At 39.8% G+C, this 20,373-nt stretch overlaps 1 protein-coding gene across 2 annotated transcripts in view; it reads left to right on the top strand.

Moving 5' to 3' along the window:
- GNB4 (G protein subunit beta 4) overlaps nucleotides 1-20,373 on the top strand; it is a 68,232-nt gene that overhangs the window by 23,218 nt on the left and 24,641 nt on the right. For both annotated transcript variants that reach the window (XM_068546282.1, XM_068546281.1), the window contains exon 2: nucleotides 14,340-14,437. In XM_068546282.1, coding sequence (XP_068402383.1) covers nucleotides 14,381-14,437 — 57 coding nt within the window. In that variant the 5' untranslated portion in view covers nucleotides 14,340-14,380. The remainder of the gene's footprint in view (nucleotides 1-14,339; nucleotides 14,438-20,373) is intronic.

Below are 20,373 nucleotides of genomic sequence, written 5' to 3'. Positions count from 1 at the left end.
TTGTGGCACGTGGGCCCTAGGGCACACGGGCTTCAGTAGTTGTGGAGTGCAGGCTCAGTAGTTGTGGTGCACAGGCTTAGTTGCCCCGTGGCACGTGGGATCTTCCTGGACCAGGGCTTGAACCCGTGTCCCCTGCATTGGCGGGCAGATTCTTAACCACTGAGCCACCAGGAAAGTCCCTGAGATAGCCCTTTAAATGCTTGGATGTTTTGTCTCCTATCCTCTCCCCCTCTGAATCTTCCTCCTCCACGCTCGTTTGAGAGTCCTAGTCTGTAAGTAAGGGTGCAAACGGGGTAGGGGTAGTTTAGGTCCTCTCCCAGCAAGCGTATACCTTCTAGAGTCAGGGAGGAAGCTTCAGTGCTTCTCAAGGAGCTGAGGAGAGAAAGAAGAGGTTACGTTGCAGGAGAATTGGGGTGCTGAGACCATGAACAGAATTCTTTCTGGTAATAATTTTATTTTCCTTTTTTGTTTAAAGTATTATTTTGTTATATCTATTGATCCATCAACAGATACGAATATTAGCCTGAGTCATGTTTATGATTATACCTTCTTCATGTATTTCCCTTGTTGGGCCAAATTAGCTCTGACTTAAAGTTCCAAGGACATTTTGTTAATGTGTGTTATTTAATCCCTAAAACAATCACTTGGGCGTAGACATAAGTGTCTCCACTGTACAGATGAGGGAATTGAGACTCAGAAGTTAAACAGTTTCTGGGATCACACAGTAAGTATAGTCATACTCCAACTCTCATTAGGTTGTGTGAACTTGGGTGAGGTTCATAACCTCCAAAACATGTAGTTTCCTCATCTGTAAAATGAGGATGATATTAGTACTTACCTTTTGAGGTTAATTTGAGGTCGTTAAGTGAGTTACTGTGAAGAGTTGTGAACAGTGCATGACACATAGTAAGTGCTCAATAAATGTCATCTCTTGGTTGGCTAAATACTAAGTATCTTTTAACATCAGGGGTTATCCAGGTAATCCTCCTCTTATATATTATAGGTCAAGAATCTCTTACCAGCTTACGTGGTTCTGTGTGCCACGAGGGTTGAGAATCACGGATCAAGCTAAGTTTGTTTGGCTTTTGCCATGAGAAGGTGGAGGCTCAGAATCAGGATTGGCCGCTTATGCTTGAGAGGTTGATTTGTGTTACCAGCCGCATCTCGTGTAGCCATCAGTTTTGTAGGAAATCATTTGTTATATCCTAGGAGATTTGCTTTAACTGTGTAATGATACAGTGATTAATCACTACATAATAGATTGTATTTACTGGAAAAGTATTCATTTCTTGGGAATGCCTCAAACATCTTTTAGATAAACTGTTATTTGCTTAAAAAAATAAAAGAATCTCTTATCCGTAATTTGGAGATCCAGAATGCTTTGAAACTGCAATTTTTTTCATATATCACTTAGTGGCAAAACCTTATGTGATTTGAACTTGTTTGGTGGCACAACCTAACTTGAACTAATGTGAAACTGTTGCTGGTCTACTTTTTCCCCACCTAGTTGTGACGACACTTATATTTTGCTGCAGAAATACTCCTTCTGGATTATGTGGGTGCTGCCCCAGAGTCCAGTTGGTGTGGAATGAAATACGTGATGAATACACCTTTTTAAATCTGCAAAGCTGGGAATTCCCCAGTGGTCCAGTGGTTAAGACTCTACGCTTTCATTGCCAAGGGCGTGGGTTTGATGTCTGGTTGGGGAACTAAGGTCCCACAAGCCACGCGGTGCGACCAAAAAAAAAAATCTGAAAAGCTTTTTAAAAAATCTTTTTAAAATCTGTAGACTCCCAAATTCTGAAATGCATCTGGCCCTTAGGGCTTAGGGTAATGGATTATGGACTTCTGTGAATATGCACTTAAACCTCTGTTTTCCTTCTTAGACTGTAAACTCCTGGAGAGCTGGGCCTGTATCTAATTCATGTGTAGCCCCGGTTCTTGGCACATAATAGGCGTTCGGTAAATGTTTGGTGAGAGAATGAACTGTGCCAGAACAAACCAGTTAGGTGAAGGGAAACAGACTTGAGAGAAGCACCTTATTTTTTCCTGGAACGCAGACAAAACAGACTGCCTTTAGTTCACAAGAGGCTGAATCATGTTACTTTTGGGGCACTTAAAAATGTTCAGTGTAATGAGAAATTTGGTAGCAAAATAAAAAAGCAAAACATAATGCCTGTACTGCAGTATCAGCATCTCTTCTATTTTCCTCTCTTATCCACTCACCCCATACAGCTTTAGATTTTTGGCCAACTTCTTGAGAAAGAAAGCCACATGGGAATATCTGTAATGGGAAGACTACTTGGGGTGGGTAAGCAAGTGTGATTTTACATTCCTCTGAGAATGATCATAAAAGCTTTAAATACCTTAACTAATTCATTAAGGGTTCAGGGTTTTTTTTTTTTTAATAAATAAAGTATAGGAATTATGAATCAGGATTGCAGAGAAAAAAGCAGAACATTAGAGAATTTAATGATAATAATAGCAAACTTAACTTTTCTGATAGACTACTAGTAGGTAAAAGTAGTTTACATTTAAATTTTTAAAGTACAGTTTAAAGTATTCTTTCATGCCTTACATGAGCTTTCATGATCCATATGAAAATTATTAATAATTAAGAAATACTTGTATGTCTTTGTCTTACATGGATTAAAATAACTGTTCACTAACACAGCAGTATAATTGTACAGGCTACATAATGCCTTGCTTTAGTAAAAATTCTGTGGACATTTTAAGAAGTGTAGAGAGAAGTCTATTTGAATTATGCAATTGTATTTTTTTTCCATTTTATTTAATAAGTTGGCTTGGATACAATGACCCATTGGTATTTTTTGATATTTGTAACTGGTACAGCTGAACTTTTTAAAGGATAATTGATATGCTGCCTTCTACTCAACTAACAGTGCTTTCACTGTATGATCAAGTTATTTAAAATGTGTTAAATGAATCAAATATTCATGTTGAGAAAGAACCTAGTCAAGAAGTTATAGTAATTAAAAGAGCAGTATGCTTATATCAAACTAATTTCTGTTAAATTATTAGTTTAAAATTGCTTTAATTAATAATTTCAGTACAACTGCAGAGATTGTGATAAAACAGCTCCAGTTGGACCTTGAGTAAAAATCACTGTTGGTGAAATTCCTTGACTGTATTCTTCTGATGATTTGTTTTTTGTTTTTTGTAAAGGAAGGTAGAGATGGCTCATATCTCATACACGTCTGTATCTTTCCTTCCTCCCAGGAGGGAAGCTTCTTAACTAGCTGACCGAAGATAGATCTGGAAAAACATACATATTTAAGAAATGAATTGGGGGTGGGAGGGGGCGGGGGGAGGAGCCCACAATGATACAGATAAGGAATAGTCAGTGAAGTACAAGGAGGATCTAGGAAGTGAGGGATCTGGAAAGCTATTGGAGTAAAGCTTGAATAAGAGGGAGGATCATTAGATTCAACGGAGAGATCTAACGAAATGCCCTTCCAAGGAGGCATAGTGGAGTGGTTGAGAGACTGGGTTCCAGAGTCATACACACTTTGATTCAATTCCCAACTCTGCTTCTAATCTTAGGCAAGTTGTTTAACCTAACTCAGTTTATTTTTAAATTTCATTCCATTACATTTATTTTATGGTTCCCAGTGGACTTAAGGTGTGTTAAAAGGTAAACTGAGGGACTTCCCTGGTGGCGCAGTGGTTGAGAATCCGCCTGCCAGTGTTTGATCCCTGGTCTGGGAAGATCCCACATGTCACAGAGCGACTAAGCCCGTGCACCATAACTACTGAGCCTGCGAGCCACAACTACTGAGCCCACACACCACAACCACTGAAGCCTGCACGCCGTAGAGCCCGCATTCTGCAACTGCTAAGCCCATGCGCCACAACTACTGAAGCCCGTGCACTCTAGGGCCTGCATATCGCAACTACTGAGCCCGTGTGCTGCAACTACTGAAGCCCACGTGCCTAGAGCCCATGCTCCACAACAAGAGAAGCCACCTCAATGAGAAGCCCGTGCACCACAACAAAGAGTAGCCCCTGCTCGCCGCAACTAGAGAGAGCCCGCGCGCAGCAACAAAGACCCAGTGCAGCCAAAAATAAAATAAAAACAAAGGTAAACTGAGATGTATGGGGTTGGCCAAAAAGTTCCTTCGGTTTTAAAGTAAAAATAAAAGACACATTTTTCATTTTTACGAAGAACTTCATTGAACAACGTATTCACAGTTTTGTTCCACTACCTTCTGCCATTTTTCAGGCAACTTCATAATTCCACCTTCCCAAAACTTTTTCTTTTTGAGCAAAGAACTGTTCCAGGTGCCTTTTACAGTCTTCCAGGGAATTGAAATTTTTTCCATTAAGAGAATTTTGTAAAGATGAAATAAACGGAAATCTGAAGGTGCAATGTCTGGTGAATACAGTGGATGAATCAGAACTTCCCAGCCAAGCTGTAACAGTTTTTGCCTGGTCATCAAAGAAACATGCGGTTTTGAGTTATCCTGATGGAAGAGTATGCGTTTTCTGTTGACTAATTCTGGACGCTTTTCGTCGAGTGCTGCTTTCAGTTGGTCTAATTGGGAGCAGAACTTGTTGGAATTAATCATTTCGTTTTCCGGAAGGAGCTCATAATAGAGGACTCCCTTCCAATCCCACCATATACACAACATCACCTTCTTTGGTTGAAGACCGGCCTTTGGTGTGGTTGGTGGTGGTTCATTTCACTTGCCCCACGATCTCCTCTGTTCCACATTATTGTACAGTATCCACTTTACATCGCCCGTCACAATTTGTTTTAAAAACGGAACATTTTCATTACATTTCAGTAGAGAATTGCATGCAGAAATATGGTCAAGAAGGTTTTTTTCCCTTAACTTATGTGGAACCCAAACATCAAAGCGATAAACATAACCAAGCTGGTGCAAATGATTTTCAGCTCTTGATTTGGATATGTTGAGTATGTCAGCTATCTCCCACGTGGTATAACATTGATGGTTCTCAATTAATGTCTCAGTTTGATCGTTACCAACTTCAATTGGTCTACCTGACCGTGGAGCATCGATTTCCAGCAAGAAATCTCCAGCACGAAACTTCACAAACCACTTTTCACGTTTGATCAGTCACAGCACCTTCTCCATACACTGCACAAATCTTTTTTTGCTTTTCACTTGCGTTTTTACCTTTCTTGAAATAATAAAGCATAATATGTCGAAAATGTTGCTTCTTTCTCCCATCCTCAGTATTAAATGGCTACACAAAAATTCACCAATTTTGATAAGTTTTTTTTTTAAATGCACGCTAATATGACAGCTGTCACAATACAGTGTAACAAAATTGTTTTGAATGAAGTTAAAGACAACTAAGCGCTACTAGAGCCATCTTATGGAAAAAACCGAATGAACCTTTTGGCCAACCCAGTATTAAAAAGCTTAAGTTTTCTGAGCAGAAATCGATTTGGATCGGGCACTGCCAAACCAGAGTGGTTAGGAGTGTTCCACCAGCCACCTCTGGAGATAGGGGTAGGACTTTTATAGAGAAGAGGAGGAAGTGAAGCAAGGGAATTACTTGATTGGCTGTAGTTTATGTGATTGCCTTATTGGTTTTGTTTGTTTTGTTTTGGCCGTGCTGTGAGGCATGTGGGATCTTAGTTCCCCCATCCCTAGCCCCCTGCAGTGGAAGCGCAGAGTCATAACCACTGGACCTCCAGGGAAGTCCCCACTGGTTGTCCTTAGGTTTTGATTTCTTAACCTTGAGGCATTTACAGGCTTACGTTTTGATTTGCTTACTCAGGCTGCTAAGGTATTAGAATCACCTCAGTCTAATGGCCTCCTTGTTTAACTGAACATGTGCAAGAGTTGGATTAATTGTAAATATAGTATTCATGGATCCATGTATGACTCACTGTTATATATTTATATTTGCTTGCTTATTGATAATGTATAAACACCCGTAAAGCAAATATCCAACTCAAGAATTTGGAAATTAACAATTACTTGCAACTCCGTGTGTGTTCCTTCCTTCTCTTTTATCATTCTCTTGCTTCAAAAAAGTCTTATTGCATATGTATGCATTCCTAAACAATATGTTATTTAGTTTTAGTTGGTTTTGAGTTTTGTAGGGTATTATGCTGGTATGTGTCTTCTGGAACTTGCTTTTTTCCTCTTAGCAGTATTTTTCAGATTCATCTATGTTGTAGCTCATTCGTTTTCACTGCGATGTAATAATTTGCTGTGAAAACACTGTAATTATCCATTTTCCTATTGGCGGGTGTTATTTTATTGCTATTACAGGTGGTGCTGTATGAATCCAGCCCTTGAGCACAAGTACTTAAGTTTCTTTTAGGGCTCATCTACCCAGAAGTGGAATTAAATTGTCAGATTGAAGATACACATATCATCACCCTTGTTAGATATTGCCAAATTGCTTCCCAAAGAGCTGTCCTACCAGAATATGTTACCATTTTCCCACAGCTTTGCCAGCTCCTAGATGAGAAAAAAAATTCTGTTAATCTGATAGGTATGAAATTGTTTATTTGCATTTCCCTGATTACTGAGGTTGAGCATCTTCTCATTTGTCTGTTGGCCTCTACTGGTTTTCCTGCTGTGACCTGCTATTCGTGCTATAATTCGCACATTTTTCTTTTGGGTCATCAGCCTTTTTTATTATTAGCTTGTAGGAATTTTAAATTCTAGATTCTGCAGACCTAAAACAGACAGATTGCCAGATATTTCTCCAGCAAAGATGGGTTTATTTGGGTTTATTGCAGAGAAGTGCAATTCCGGGTCTGCAACCATGGCAAACCAGCTGCAAGTCTCACAGGGCAAGGGAATGAGAACTCTTTTATAGAGACGAAAATGAAGTTGGGAGGGCTGTAGTAAACAGAGTCCATGGCTTTTCATTGGCTGAGTCCTTGCCAGGAAAGAAGAGGTGTCTTTCTTTTGGGCTGTGTTATGTCACAGGGTGTGAGAGCTCCCTCTTCTGACCTCCCAACTCTATTTAATTTTCTGTTTATTAATTTTTTATGAGGCTAATCCTTTCTTTGAATTTTAGCTTGCAGCTGTCCTTTTCCGATCTGTGTCTTCGTTTTTTGTTTTTTTTCTTTCTTTCTCTTTGGGGTAGAGGAGAAACTCTCTTCTCATCATGCATACACTGCACTTACACAGCTGAAGATGCTAGCTCTTATAGCTGACCTTTCCTCCGCTCCTCCATCTTCTTGTATATAGGGATAATTGTGAAAATCGTCATCAACTGTGTGTGTGTGTGACGTGGTGTGCAGCAGACTATTGGGCTGTTTAGTAAGCCTGGAGGATGATTCTGCTCCCATATGTTGGAAGCTTTTTTAAAAAGTAGTGTGTTTGATGCCTCTTTGTTTTCAGTTTTGGGCCAGTTACCAGGTCTGAGTCCTTAGGAGAAGTTATACTCAATTTTCTGTTATGCACGTAACCAGTGTAGATGGTATACTATTATTTCTGTCTATAATCACTTCCTTTTTTGGTCAATAACTCAGGGAAAGTCTGATCAGAGACTGTTTTTTGGTTTACTCCCTTCTTAGGTTCGGATCTTGATTATTTTAAAATTTAGATAAGACTCTTCCTTATCTAAGAAGTTAATTTATACTGCACTTAGTCTGCCTGGCTACACCCACTGAGGATTTTTTCATTCGTTGGTGACTGTCTTACTGGTTTTCTCCTGTCATTATTTTCCATATTTTTCTTTTCCCCACATAGAATTTACAATGCTTTTATAAAATATTTTGCCACTTCCCTGATTTCTGTCCTGTATTAACTGTGGATGCAAAGGAACTGCAGGAGGGCAAGTAGTCAGATGACTTTGTTTTCTACAAGTCAAAATAAATGCCCATAGAGACTTCACTTTTCTGATTTTGAGCATGCTGTTAGGTGTATCGTTTGAGGGAGCTACTTTAATAAACTATACCTCATGCACCAATGTTGTTCTCAGAATTCAAAGCTTTTCTAGCCATATTATATACACACAGACCATGTCAAATACACAGATTGGCTACTTCTTTAAATCCTCCCCTTCGAAGCATAATTTATTAGGATTTATCATATTAGGTTTCATCTGGGGTTATCCTGTTGCTTCTCTTTACCCTAATCAGCCTCTGGGCTTGTCTGAAAGTAGTTTATAATCTACTAGTCTGTGCTGGATGTACTTTTTTTTTTTTTTGGTATTCTTGGGAATACAACAATTGTCAGGTGAGAAGAAAACATCAACAGAAAGTCTGTGCAATCAAAATGTTCTTCCTCCATAGTAACAGGACTAATGTAAGCAGATCAGGTAGCGGGTCCCCAAGAAGGAGCATCAAGAATGGCTTTCTTGACAGAAGAGAATCCATTTTGGCCTAAGCCATTTTGTGCTCTAAACCTGGCGGCAACGCTTGCCCTTGAACGGGTCTTAGTAATTAATGATCTTAAGGGAACGAAAGAATGACAGGCAAGAGAAGTAACAACAACAAAGATAATATATCAGTCATAAAGACTCCCAGTTTTATTTCTGTGGTAAAAGATTAGCCTGAAGGGCTCAACCACCAGATCAACTGGAACCTAAGGGATGATGATGTTTGTTGACCTTTTCTGAAGTCACCACTTCAGTCAACTACAGTTTAGCCTCTGTAGACCCGGCCAAGCCCCTTCTTGAGTCTGCATGTATCCTTAGCTTAAAATTTCCTAAGTTTTGCTGCTGGAAGACACTGCTTTGGGAAAGATCCCCAGTGTTCTCCTTACTTGGTGCAAGTAATAAATCCTTCCTTCTCCCAATCTTTAGCTTGGTTGTGTTTTTTGGCTTGACACCCACCAAGAGGTGAACCCAGTTTTCGGGTAACACTAATAAGTTTTCAATTAAAGAGTGAAAAGTTAGTTCCTGTTTTTAGCAACAGATATGATAGGCGGGGAAGGCTGCTTTGATATTTTTCAGACATCCAAAGAAAGTTTGCGGTATTCAATAGCGGAAGAAAAGTAATTTTCACTCTACCTTTCTGAGTTCTTGGGTGAGACCCCATGTAATAAAAGATTAACAAGAGAAAAACATACAGAAGTTTATTAATATGTATACCTCCAGTAAACATGTGAAATACCCAGGGAAAAATGAGTAACTCCCTGAGGTAACCCAAGCCACCAGCTTAAATATTGGGCTGGCCAATAACTTTGTTCAGATTTTCCCATAACAGCTTAAGGAAAAGCCCGAATGAACTTTTGGGCCAACCCAATACCATCTTCAGCTAAAGACAAAAGAAAGGTTGGGAGGTTAGGGGTGGAGACTAGTCTTGGGAGGATCCTAGGAAAAGCAAGGGTAGGGTTTGATGTGCAGATTTAAATCCTAAGACTCTTGTCATTTATAGTCATCCCTCACTTCTGGTACCGAGAGGGAGACCCCCTTACAAATGGAGATTTGCTTTGTAAATGTCACTCTCCATTGCAAAGGGGTAATTTCTACTCTTGTTTTCAGAGTTTCTCTTGTGTCTGTTGTTTCTCAAGATAATCCTCCTGCCTAAGAGGCATATTTTGGGGAGGCATATTTTGCTACCCTTCATTGGTCACAAGCATCACAAGGGTTCTGATTTTGCTGCTTGGAAACGTTTCTCAGACAATCCGTTGCCTTATAATTACCCCCTTCTTTTCCATTATGCCTGCTTAAACTTAACTGAAGTCATTGGGCATGAGACTTGAGAATTCAGAATTCCATATGAGGAAATAGGGTCATGTAAAGGCAACTGTCTTTGAAAGTTCTTAAACATAGAAAAAGGACTGTTAGTGATGGTGAAATGTAGAATCAAGGAGTTTTTTTTTTCTTAAAGGGAGAGACTTGAGTGTGTAACCCCTAATGGAAAGGATACAGTTGAAAGTGAAATGCTCCCCAGAGGTTGTTTGCTGAATGAAAATGAGGAATTATAACTTTACAGTGGACGTGAATACACTGATCAACCTTAGCTTTGCTAATAGCGGCATAAACATTAAGTTCATTCTGATGTATTGTAATATGAAGTCTAGTCTCACCTAGAAGTATTCTTGCCAAATACATTGAACTTGAATATCATGTAGCCTGTAGCTCTAACTTCCTTCCAGTTCATAGGCAGTATAGAGTATAGAGAAACAAGTTAAACAGTACCATGGGAAGTAAACAGAATGTGGGACATTCTACAGGACAGCTGTCTCCAATAAGTCAATTAACATAGAAAAAAAGAAAGCAGGAGATGGATACTTCTGGATGGAGAGATTTAAGAGATAAAACCAACTATATAGTCCTTTAATTGGATCCTAATTTGAACAAATCTGATGTAGAAGACATTGGTGGAATAATTGGGGAAATTTGAAAATGGACTGGGTATTAGCTACTAAATAGTTGGTGTTAATTTGGGAGGTTTGTTAATGGTATCATGGTTTAGTAGGAAAATGTCTTGATATTTTTGGAGATGTGTACCTGAAGTGTTTAGGGGTAAAGTATCTTTTTTCTTTTGTAAATTTATTCATTTATTGGCTGTGTTGGGGTCTTCGTTGCTGCTCGCGGGCTTTCTCTAGTTGTGGTGAGCGGGGACTACTCTTTGAGCGGGGGCTACTCTTCGTTGCGGCACGTGGGCTTCTCATTGCGGTGGCTTCTCTTGTTGTGGGGCACAGGTTCTAGGCGCGCAGGCTTCAGTAGTTGCGGCGCATGGGCTCAGTAGTTGTGGCTTGCGGGGTCTAGAGCACAGGCTCAGTAGTTGTGGCTCACGGGCTTAGTTGCTCTGCGGCATGTGGGATCTTCCCGGACCAGGGCTCGAACCCATGTCCCCTGCATTGGCAGGCAGATTCTTAACCCCTGTGCCACCAGGGAAGCCCTAGGGGTAAAGTATCTTGATGTCTGTGATTTTTTAAAAATTTGTTTTATTGAAGTATAGTTGATTTATAATGTTGTGTTAATTTCTGCTGTACAGCACAATGATTGTTATACACATATATATATATATATATATACACATTGTTTTTCATATTCTTTTCCATTATAGTTTGTCACAGGATATTGAATATAGTTTCCTATGCCACACAGTAGGACCTTGTTGTTTATCCATTCTATATATAATAGTTTGCGTCTGCTAATCCCAAACTCCCAATACATCCCACTCCACCCCTCTCTCCTTGGCAACCACAAGTCTGTTCTCTATGTCTGTAATTCTGTTTCTGTTTTGTAGATAAGTTCATTTGTGTCATATTTTAGATTCCACATATAAGCGATATTATATAATACTGGTCTTTCTCTCTCTGACTTCACTTAGTATGATAATCTCTAGGTCCATCCATGTTGCTGCAGATGGCATTATTTAATTATTTTTTATGGCTGAGAAATATTCCATTGTGTGTGTGTGTGTGTCTGTGTGTATATCTTTATCCATTGATGTCTGTGATTGACTTTAAAATACTTCAGCAAAAACAAAAGATGGAGCAAATACAGTAACAGTATTAACAATCTGTAAACCTTCACGGTGGACATTATGGATGTCTGTTATATTAATTTCTCTGCCTTTCTCTGTGTTTGAAATTTTTTTTAATAAAAAGACTAAAACAATCGAGAAAGAGTGAGAAGTTGAATGTACTAAATGAAAAGGGATAATCAGAAATGTAAGATTACTGAAAAGGTAGGGAGAGATAGGATCTAAATCTCAGGAGGAGGAATTGACCCAAATGACAGAAAAGTCAGCTTCTCTATTATAACAGAAGGGAAGGAGGAGCATATGATGAGTCAGTCCTGTATGTATCATTTTGTAAAACTAATAGTGAGAAATTGAAAGAGTTCATGTCTGGTGGCTTCTGTTTTCTCTGTGATGTAGAAGGTAAGCTCACTTGCTGCAAGAGGGGTTGTGAGAAGGTCAGAAGCTGGCGAAGGATGCAAAGGAGTTGAAATCGTTGATATTGAGTGGACGTGATGGGTAAAGAGCTGCATATGGTAGCCAGGTGGTTTTGAGGGCCCAGCTAGATTGCTTATATGAACTTGTAGTAGAACTAACTTGCCCTGCTGTTTGACGTTTCAATCAGTGTTTGATAGATGGAGTGCTGGCTGAAAGAAAGTACGGAGTTGGGTTCATCGAAGTTGTGATTTTTGTCAGTTGAATGTGACCAAATAGAAGGGCAGGGGAAACTAGGGTACTGGCAGAGTTGTCAGTGAAGTGCTGGACCTGAAATTCAGCCTGTATGAGAAGGGAGTGCAGCTTGCAACTAGAAGATGAATAAGTTCTGGAGATCTAATGCACAGCATAGTGAGTGTAGCCAGCTACGCTGTGTTATATACTTCAAAGCTGCTAAGAGACTAGATCTTAAATGTTCTCTCCACAAAAAAGAGATTGTAATTATGTGATGTGATAGAGGTGTTAGTTACCGCTTTGGTGGTAATCATATAAATATGTAAATATCAAATCAACATGTGTGTCTTAAACTTACACAATATTATATGCCAACTATACATACCTCAATTTTGAAAAAGGGGGAATTGCCACAAACTCACTATATTTCACATTGGATCCCTCATCTTTTATATGAACCTTCTCCCTGTCAAGGACTGGAAAGGGTCTGGGATTTTACCTACTTAATAAGCTAATAAATTAGCCTGTTCGTGTTTTGTGGATGCTGGCAGAAGACATAAGACTCTTGGGTCAGAGACCAAGGACTTTATTACTCACAGCACCCCAGGTAGCATGGCCTGATGTTGGTTTTTGCCCGTTCCCCATGCTCCTCAGTCCCATGGAGGTGACCCAGGTGTGCCTAGATGGATGCCACACATGCATTGGGTTTGCATCGCAGTCTAGAAACACTGAGCTAAGGGAATTTGCCACTTTTATAGTAAGAAGAAGCAAGGTCTCTCTTTGTCTTGGGGCAGACGTTGTCTCATCCCTCAAGGTTGCTCACTCCAAATGCAGCCTTGAGAAATGGCTTAGGTAAAAGTGACTAGGGCCTTGTATTTTTGGCATACGCAGCAGAATGTGCAGGGATGCTCAGGGCCCCATGGCCTCTCCTAATATTCCCCCTCCACAGAGTAGTGGTGGTGATGAGGGAACTGCTTCCTCTTTGTCATTTCTATTCGCAGTACCTCCATCCTTTTGGCACCCAAGCTGGAAAATTTCATTCATTTGGAACAACTCATAGTCTTTCCTGAATAACTCTTGTTAGCTGCAGATAGCTGCTCTTTAGAGGGTCCCTTGTGTATGGGTGGCTTTGGGGGGTGGAAAGGCAGTAGAGTTGGGTAAGAGGTGGTTTTGAATGCCCTTAAAAGTTATATGAGACCTCTTTGAGCCCCTTGATATACCTACAGAAAGTCATTCTGTAGAAAGAGAAAAAACAAAGCAGGTATGAAGAGAAAAGCAGGACAGGTAGAGAAAGAATACTGCCAGTTTCCAGTCTCTCTTTTCTTCCTGAGGTTATAACATCCTTGCCTTTTACTTCTAGGATTCATGCTAAATCCTTAGAATGAATTTTCCTTTAGTTCTTAGATTATTTTCACTGAAGCTGGAGCCTGCTTAGTGTGTTCAAGGAACATCAAGAAAGCTTTTGAGTGGCTGGAGCAGAGAGGGGTAGGGGGAGGAGAGATACGAGGTCAGAGGGGGTGTGTGTGAGAGACTGTGTAGGGCTCTGTGGGTCAAGATAAAGAGTTAGATTTTGCTCTGAGTGGAGTGAAAAGCCATTGTAGGATTTAAAGCAGAAGAGTGACTTGTGTTTTAAAAGCATCTCTGGTTGCTATATTTAGAATAGACTGGAGAGTGGGCAAGGGCAGTAGAAAGGAGAGCAGGTGGATGATGGTGGCTTGGACAAAGGTAGTCAAAGTGGAGGTAATCAGAGTTGGTCAAATCCTGGATATTTTTTGAAGGAATGCCTGACATGATTTGCTGGTGGATTAGATGTAGGGTATGAAAGAAACAGAACAGAGCCGTTAAGGATGACTCCCAGGTTTTTGGCTTAAACAATTGGAAGGATGGCATTGCCATTTACAGAGATGGGGAAGACTTCAGGGTGGCTTGGGGTTCAATTTTGAAGTAAGTTGAGGTGCCTGTTAGGCATCCAAGTGCGGATGTCTATTGGTGCCTTTGAAACTGTTGTAAAGTATTTCTCCCTGGACTCCATTCTAGTACTGATTCTCTATAATTAAGTCTTGAATACTGCAACTCAGGCTGTCTCTTCCCTACTCTGATCCCATTCCTCCATAAAGTCCTTTAGTAAATAATCTAGATCTATATTTACTAAGCAGTTTTAAGTTCCAGTAATAATTATCTCACTTGAGTTTCAGAGGGACCAAAAGGAAGTTACATGTCAATATTTAAAAAGTAGATTAATATGTAAATGGAGAACTGAGTCAGTCTCTCTCTCTTTCTTTTTGAATAGTGACTTTCATTTGTTAGTTTCTGAGATAAACAAATTCAAGGATGAGTGAGCTGGAACAGTTGCGGCAGGAAGCCGAGCAGCTGCGGAATCAGATCCAGGTAAGAGCAAACTTTTTCATTTTGAAATTTTAACATTTTTATGTAATACCAGTGATGAACAAAATTTGTGCGTTAATCAGTCTACATATATTAAATAATTTATAAGGTGAGAAATGGTCAATTTGTTTTTATCATGCCTCTAAAGATCTCTCCAAAAATCATTCCTAACAAATACCTTTGTGAACCAACGGCCTCTGTATCCCTAAGAAGTTAATAGTGTACATGTAATCTCTGCTGACATGGTAATTCTCTTCTACTCACACACCTGGAATCATAGTTTGATTTTTGGTATGATGAGGCATAATGTAATATCATAATGTTACATAATATCATAATATCACATAATGTAATATATTAGAAAATTAATCTCTAAATTATTAGGTTGCAGAAAAACATTAAAAATGATTCGTGGCATAATGAAGACGCCTGTCATCTTTACTCTTGGAAATCAAAACAATAAAGAGCATAAGGAACAAATACAAGCTTCATCTTTAACAAAATTAAAGACACTTAGAACTTCAAAACCTAATAGAGTGGGGAAAAGTTGTCAAATGTTAGGGTGTGGAAAGGCTCTGAGAGAGGGCTTCTGCGACTGTAAATCTCATATTCCCTCAGGGACAACATCGTTCCTTTCTTTTGGAACAGTGAAAACAGATGCTTCCCTGGACTGAGAAATATCAAGGAAGGCAGAGATAAACATGAAAGGATATAGACATGCTGTCTTTTAGGAAGCCTCTTGGCGAGAAGGTAGAGGAGAGACTGAATTACGTGTAGCCTGCTGCTGCCTACTTCTTTTCACAGGGAAAAGTAAGAGCTAAACAACTTACAAATATAAATGAAAAACTTCATAACGATGCAGGGAGAATCCAAGTTATTAGTAACTTGGAACACTGCTGTGATCTCTCCAGTATGAATCTTTTGCGGTAGCGATTTCAGAATTACTTATGTAATTTAAAAGTGAAGCATATGGGCTTCCCTGGTGGCGCAGTGGTTGAGAGTTTGCCTGCCAATGCAGGGGACACGGGTTCGAGCCCTGGTCTGGGAAGATCCCACATGCCATGGAGCGGCTGGGCCCGTGAGCCACAACTACTGAGCCTGCACGTCTGGAGCTTGTGCTCCGCAACAAGAGAGGCCGCGACAGTGAGAGGCCCGCGCACCGCGATGAAGAGTGGCCCCCGCTTGCCACAACTAGAGAAAGCCCACGCACAGAAACGAAGACCCAACAAAGCCAAAAATAAATAAATAAATAAATAAATAAATAAATAAATAAAGTGAAGCATAAGAAAAAAGGAACAATCATAGGATCTATGCAAAGATATTACAGGAAAGAGAGGAAAGGAGCAGGAAAAACAAGGGATGGGGGAAGAACACTCAGCAGAAAAATGTTGATTCTGAGCAGATTAAAATCATAATCATTCTTATCACCAGGAATTCAAGGAAGTTAATGATTTAGATGTGAATGAGAACTCTGAGTGGTTACCTTAGGTGTCTGAACAAACCTGTCAAAACAAAGGAGGGATTTATTTTTTCTGGGATGATTAGAGAAGCCTTCATAGGCTAATCTCTGAGTTAGATGTTGCTACCACCACCAGAATGGATTCTCTACCATCTCTACTTTGTGTCACTTGCTCCAGATGCTGAGCAGGAATGACTGGCCAAGCACATTGGTCACGTGGCCGTCTCATTTTTAAAAATCTTTTCTCTGTATCTGTAAGCTTGGTTTTTTGTTTTTTGTCTTTTTTTAGCTTGCACATATAAGTGAGATTATGTGGTATTTGTCTTTCTCTGTCTGACATATTTCCCTTAGTGTAATGCCCTCAAGGTCCATCCATGTTGTCACCACAAATGGCAAGGTAGTCTTTTTTTTTTATAGGTCTTTTATTTTAATTAATTATTTATTTATTTATTTATTTTTGGCTGTGTTGGGTCTTCGTTTCTGTGCGAGGGCTTTCTCCAGTTGCGGCAAGCGGGGGCCACTCTTCATCACGGTACATGGGCCTCTCACTATCGTGGCCTCTCTCTTGCTGCGGAGCACAGGCTCCAGATGCGCAGGCTCAGTAGTTGTGGCTCACGGGCCCAGTTGCTCCGCGGCATGTGGGATCTTCCCAGACCAGGGCTCGAACCCGTGTCCCCTGCATCAGCAGGCAGATTCTCAACCACTGCGCCACCAGGGAAGCCCCAAGGTAGTCTTTTTTATGGCTGAATAATATTCCATTGTGTGTATGTATGTGTGTGTGTGTGTGTGTATGTATCTCACATTTTCTTATCCTTTCATCTGTCAACAGATACTTAGGTTGTTTCCATATCTTGATTATTGTAAATAATGCTGCAGTGAACATGGGGGTGCATATATCTTTTTGAGTTAGGGTTTTTTTTTTTTTTTAATTAATTTATTTATTATTTATGGCTGTGTTGGGTCTTCGTTTCTGTGCGAGGGCTTTCTCTAGTTGGGGCAAGTGGGGGCCACTCTTCATCACGGTGCGCAGGCCTCTCATTATCGCGGCCTCTCTTGTTGCGGGGCACAGGCTGCAGACGTGCAGGCTTAGTAATTGTGGCTCACGGGCCTAGTTGCTCCGTGGCATATGGGATCTTCCCAGACCAGGGCTCGAACCCATGTCCCCTGCATTGGCAGGCAGATTCTCAACCACTGCGCCACTGGGGAAGCCCTGAGTTAGGGTTTTTGTTTTCTTTAGATAAATACCCAGAAGTGGAACTGTTGGATAATATGGTGGTTCTTTTTTTAATTTTTGAGGAACCTACGTACTGTTTTCCATAATGGCTGCACCAATTTACAGTCCCACCATCAGTACTCAGTGTTCCCTTTTCTCCACATCCTTGTCAACACTTGCTATTTCTTCTCTTTTTGATGATAGCCATTCTGACAGATGTGAGTTGCTGTCTCATTGTGGTTTTTATTTGCATTTCCTTGATGATTAGTGATGTTGAACACATTTTCATGTACCTGTTGGCCATCTGTATGTCTCCTTTGGAAAAATGCCAGTCAGACCCTCTGCCCATTTTATTTATTTTTATTATTTTATGTTTTGGCTACGTTGGGTCTTCACTGCTGCACACGGGCTTTCTCTAGTTGTGGCGAGTGGGGGCTGCTCTGTTTTGGTGCACGGGCCTCTCGCTGCGGTGGCTTCTCTTTGTTGCGGAGCACAGGCTCTAGGCACGCAGGCTGCAGTAGTTGTGGCACACAGGCTCAGTAGTTGTGGCTCACGGGCTCTAGAGCGCAGGCTCAGTAGTTGTGGCGCACGGGCTTGGTTGTTCTGTGGCATGTGGGATCTTCCCGGACCAGGGCTCGAACCCGTGTCCCCTGCATTGGCAGGCAGACTCTCAACCACTGCGCCACCAGGGAAGCCCTCTTGTGGTATTCTTGTCTGGAGTGACTGGCCAATCACTTGGTCATGTGCTGATCTCTTTTAATGCTTGTAGCAACCCTATGAGGTAGATGGTGTTACTTCGTAGCTGAGGAGACTGAGCCGTAGTGAGATTAAGTAACTGGCGAAGGGAACATAACTATGAAGTGGTAGATCCAGGACTCAATCCAGGTGTATTTTGGTTCCAGAACCCGTGCCATAGCTGCTCCTGTGGCCCTGCCTCCCCATCATGTCTGCTCAGATCTGGCTCTGTAGCCTGTGCTATAGCCACATGAATCTGGTTGTCATTCCCTGAACATGCATTGCTCTTTTCCACTTTGTTGCCTTTCTTCAAATCGTTTCCTTTGCCTGGAATTATACTACCTCTGCTCTAATTTTGTTCCTGGGAGTTCTGTTCATTGAATCCTAGTCTTCCTCTAAAAAGCCTCACCAGAGTCCTGCACTTGGATTTCTTATTCTTTTGTGGGAAGGCAGCATTACCTGGTGGAAAGGACATGGATTCCATCTTTTAATTATTTTGTGGCCAGGACATGTTTACAGCTTTTTTTGATGCTCAATGTCTTTGCCCACTGTATAGGTTTGCGGAGAGGAGTAAAACAAAATGACATGTAAAGGATTTAGATCAATGCCAGTAAGTGGCAGTTCCTTACTTGTACAGCCCTTTGGATTTGTGTTACAAGGCTGATTACAGCCCACCTTGTATTATAGCTCCTTGTGCACATTTGTCTTTACTACCTGTACTTGGCTGGGAAATTCTGTGTTTTAATTATCTTTGTATCTCACCAGCATCCAAGCTGAATGTCATGGGCATAGTTGCTCACTGAATCATCTTCCATGATTTCAAGTAACCACGTGTATGTAAAATACCATGTACTTTTCTTATCAGTTTAATCATGTCATGCTATATTTAAAGACCATTTCTTCCTTCTTTCCTTTTTTTTCCCCCCTTAATTCCAGAAATATAATTTAACTATATATTTAACTGTGCTATAAACACATGACATAATGGAAATATATGCTGTTTGGTGCAATACATGATTCATTTTAAAAGTTTATTTTATTTTATATTGGAGTAGCATTGATTAACTATAATTCATTTTAAATTAAAAAAACAGAAATAGAGAAAATGTAGATTGTCTTTTGTAGTTGTTACTTGTTTGATTTGGAGTGAGAAACACCACTTTTATTTTGCACAAAGATATTAATATCAGAGCTTTATTTCTTAAGGTGGGCAATAAGGAATTCAGCTGTTAATTGGGAATGATTCTCTTATATTCAGTTTTATAATGGATAAAAGTGTTCATAAGTTCAGTAATTTTAACTTGCAGTGTTTTAATTGTGTTGTTAATATTAAGGTAAGCTCTATCAGGGCAGGGATTTTTGGTTTGTCTACTGCTCTATCCATCGTGCCTAGCATAGTACCTGACACAGTGTGCAACAGATTTTTTTAATTGAATGACTGAATTAATTAAGAAAGATGATCTAAACAGTGATAGTTCATTTTCATAAAGCTTAAAATCAGGTCTTTTTATAGAATTGTCTTCTACTCCAGCATTTTTGGACATGGCTCAGGCTGTCACTGTCGTTTCTGGAAATTCTCTTCATTGTAGGAAAGTGGGCTAAATTATTCCTTGCCAAATGAGGTTTCTAAACCCACAATCTGAGAATGAGAGAATCAAATCATATGTTTGTGTAACTACTTATGAACACCCTTACATAGAAATAGTCTAAGTGCTTATAAATAGGTTGAAAAGGCCGCCAAAAAGATTGCATACTTATCCAGTCTTTGTTGCAGACGGTGGCAGGCATCCCCTGGCTGAATGGAACAGGTTGTCCTTTGGGGACAGTAATTCAACAAATCGTGTGTGCCTCTCTGCACAGAAGCGTGCACAGCACACTGGGGAAGAACAAAGTTGAAGACAACACTACCCTAACCTTTGGGGGAAAAAATTGGAACAAATCTAGTCGGAAGAATTAATTGTGCTTCCCATGTATATGAATCCTCTAAATTTATTATTAACTGATAAACTTGATTTAAAACATTTTGTTGCTTATTAAACATGTTCTTTGCTTGCCGTTACTTATTTTGTTACATTAATTTTTGTTTCACTATTTTCCTTTTAATAATTCTCTTCAGTTTGTGTAAAAATTTAAGGTCTCTTTGAAAGGCTACCCTATAATACTTAGGCAAAAACACCTGCTTACATGTAGGGAATTTGCTTTTAATATAAAAATATAACTCATTATATAAAAAATTATTTTCCTGACATACTGTATCTTTTTATCATGTTAGATCAAAAGTATTTTATTTCTAATAGCACCTGTATACAGTATACTTGCAAAGTATTTTGAAGAAGTGTTATTTTTTAATTAAAAAATTTTAATTGAGGTATAGTTGTACAATATTATATAAGTTTCAGATGTACAACATAGTGATTCATAATTTTTAAAGGTTATATTCCATTTATAGTTATTATAAAATATTGGCTATATTCCCTGTGTTGTGCAATATGTCCTTGTACGTTATTTATTTTATACATAGTAGTTTATACC

The sequence above is a fragment of the Eschrichtius robustus genome, chromosome 6 (assembly GCF_028021215.1).
Source record: "Eschrichtius robustus isolate mEscRob2 chromosome 6, mEscRob2.pri, whole genome shotgun sequence".
Taxonomy (NCBI): domain Eukaryota; kingdom Metazoa; phylum Chordata; class Mammalia; order Artiodactyla; family Eschrichtiidae; genus Eschrichtius; species Eschrichtius robustus.
This window is presented reverse-complemented; position numbering and strand designations above follow the sequence as displayed.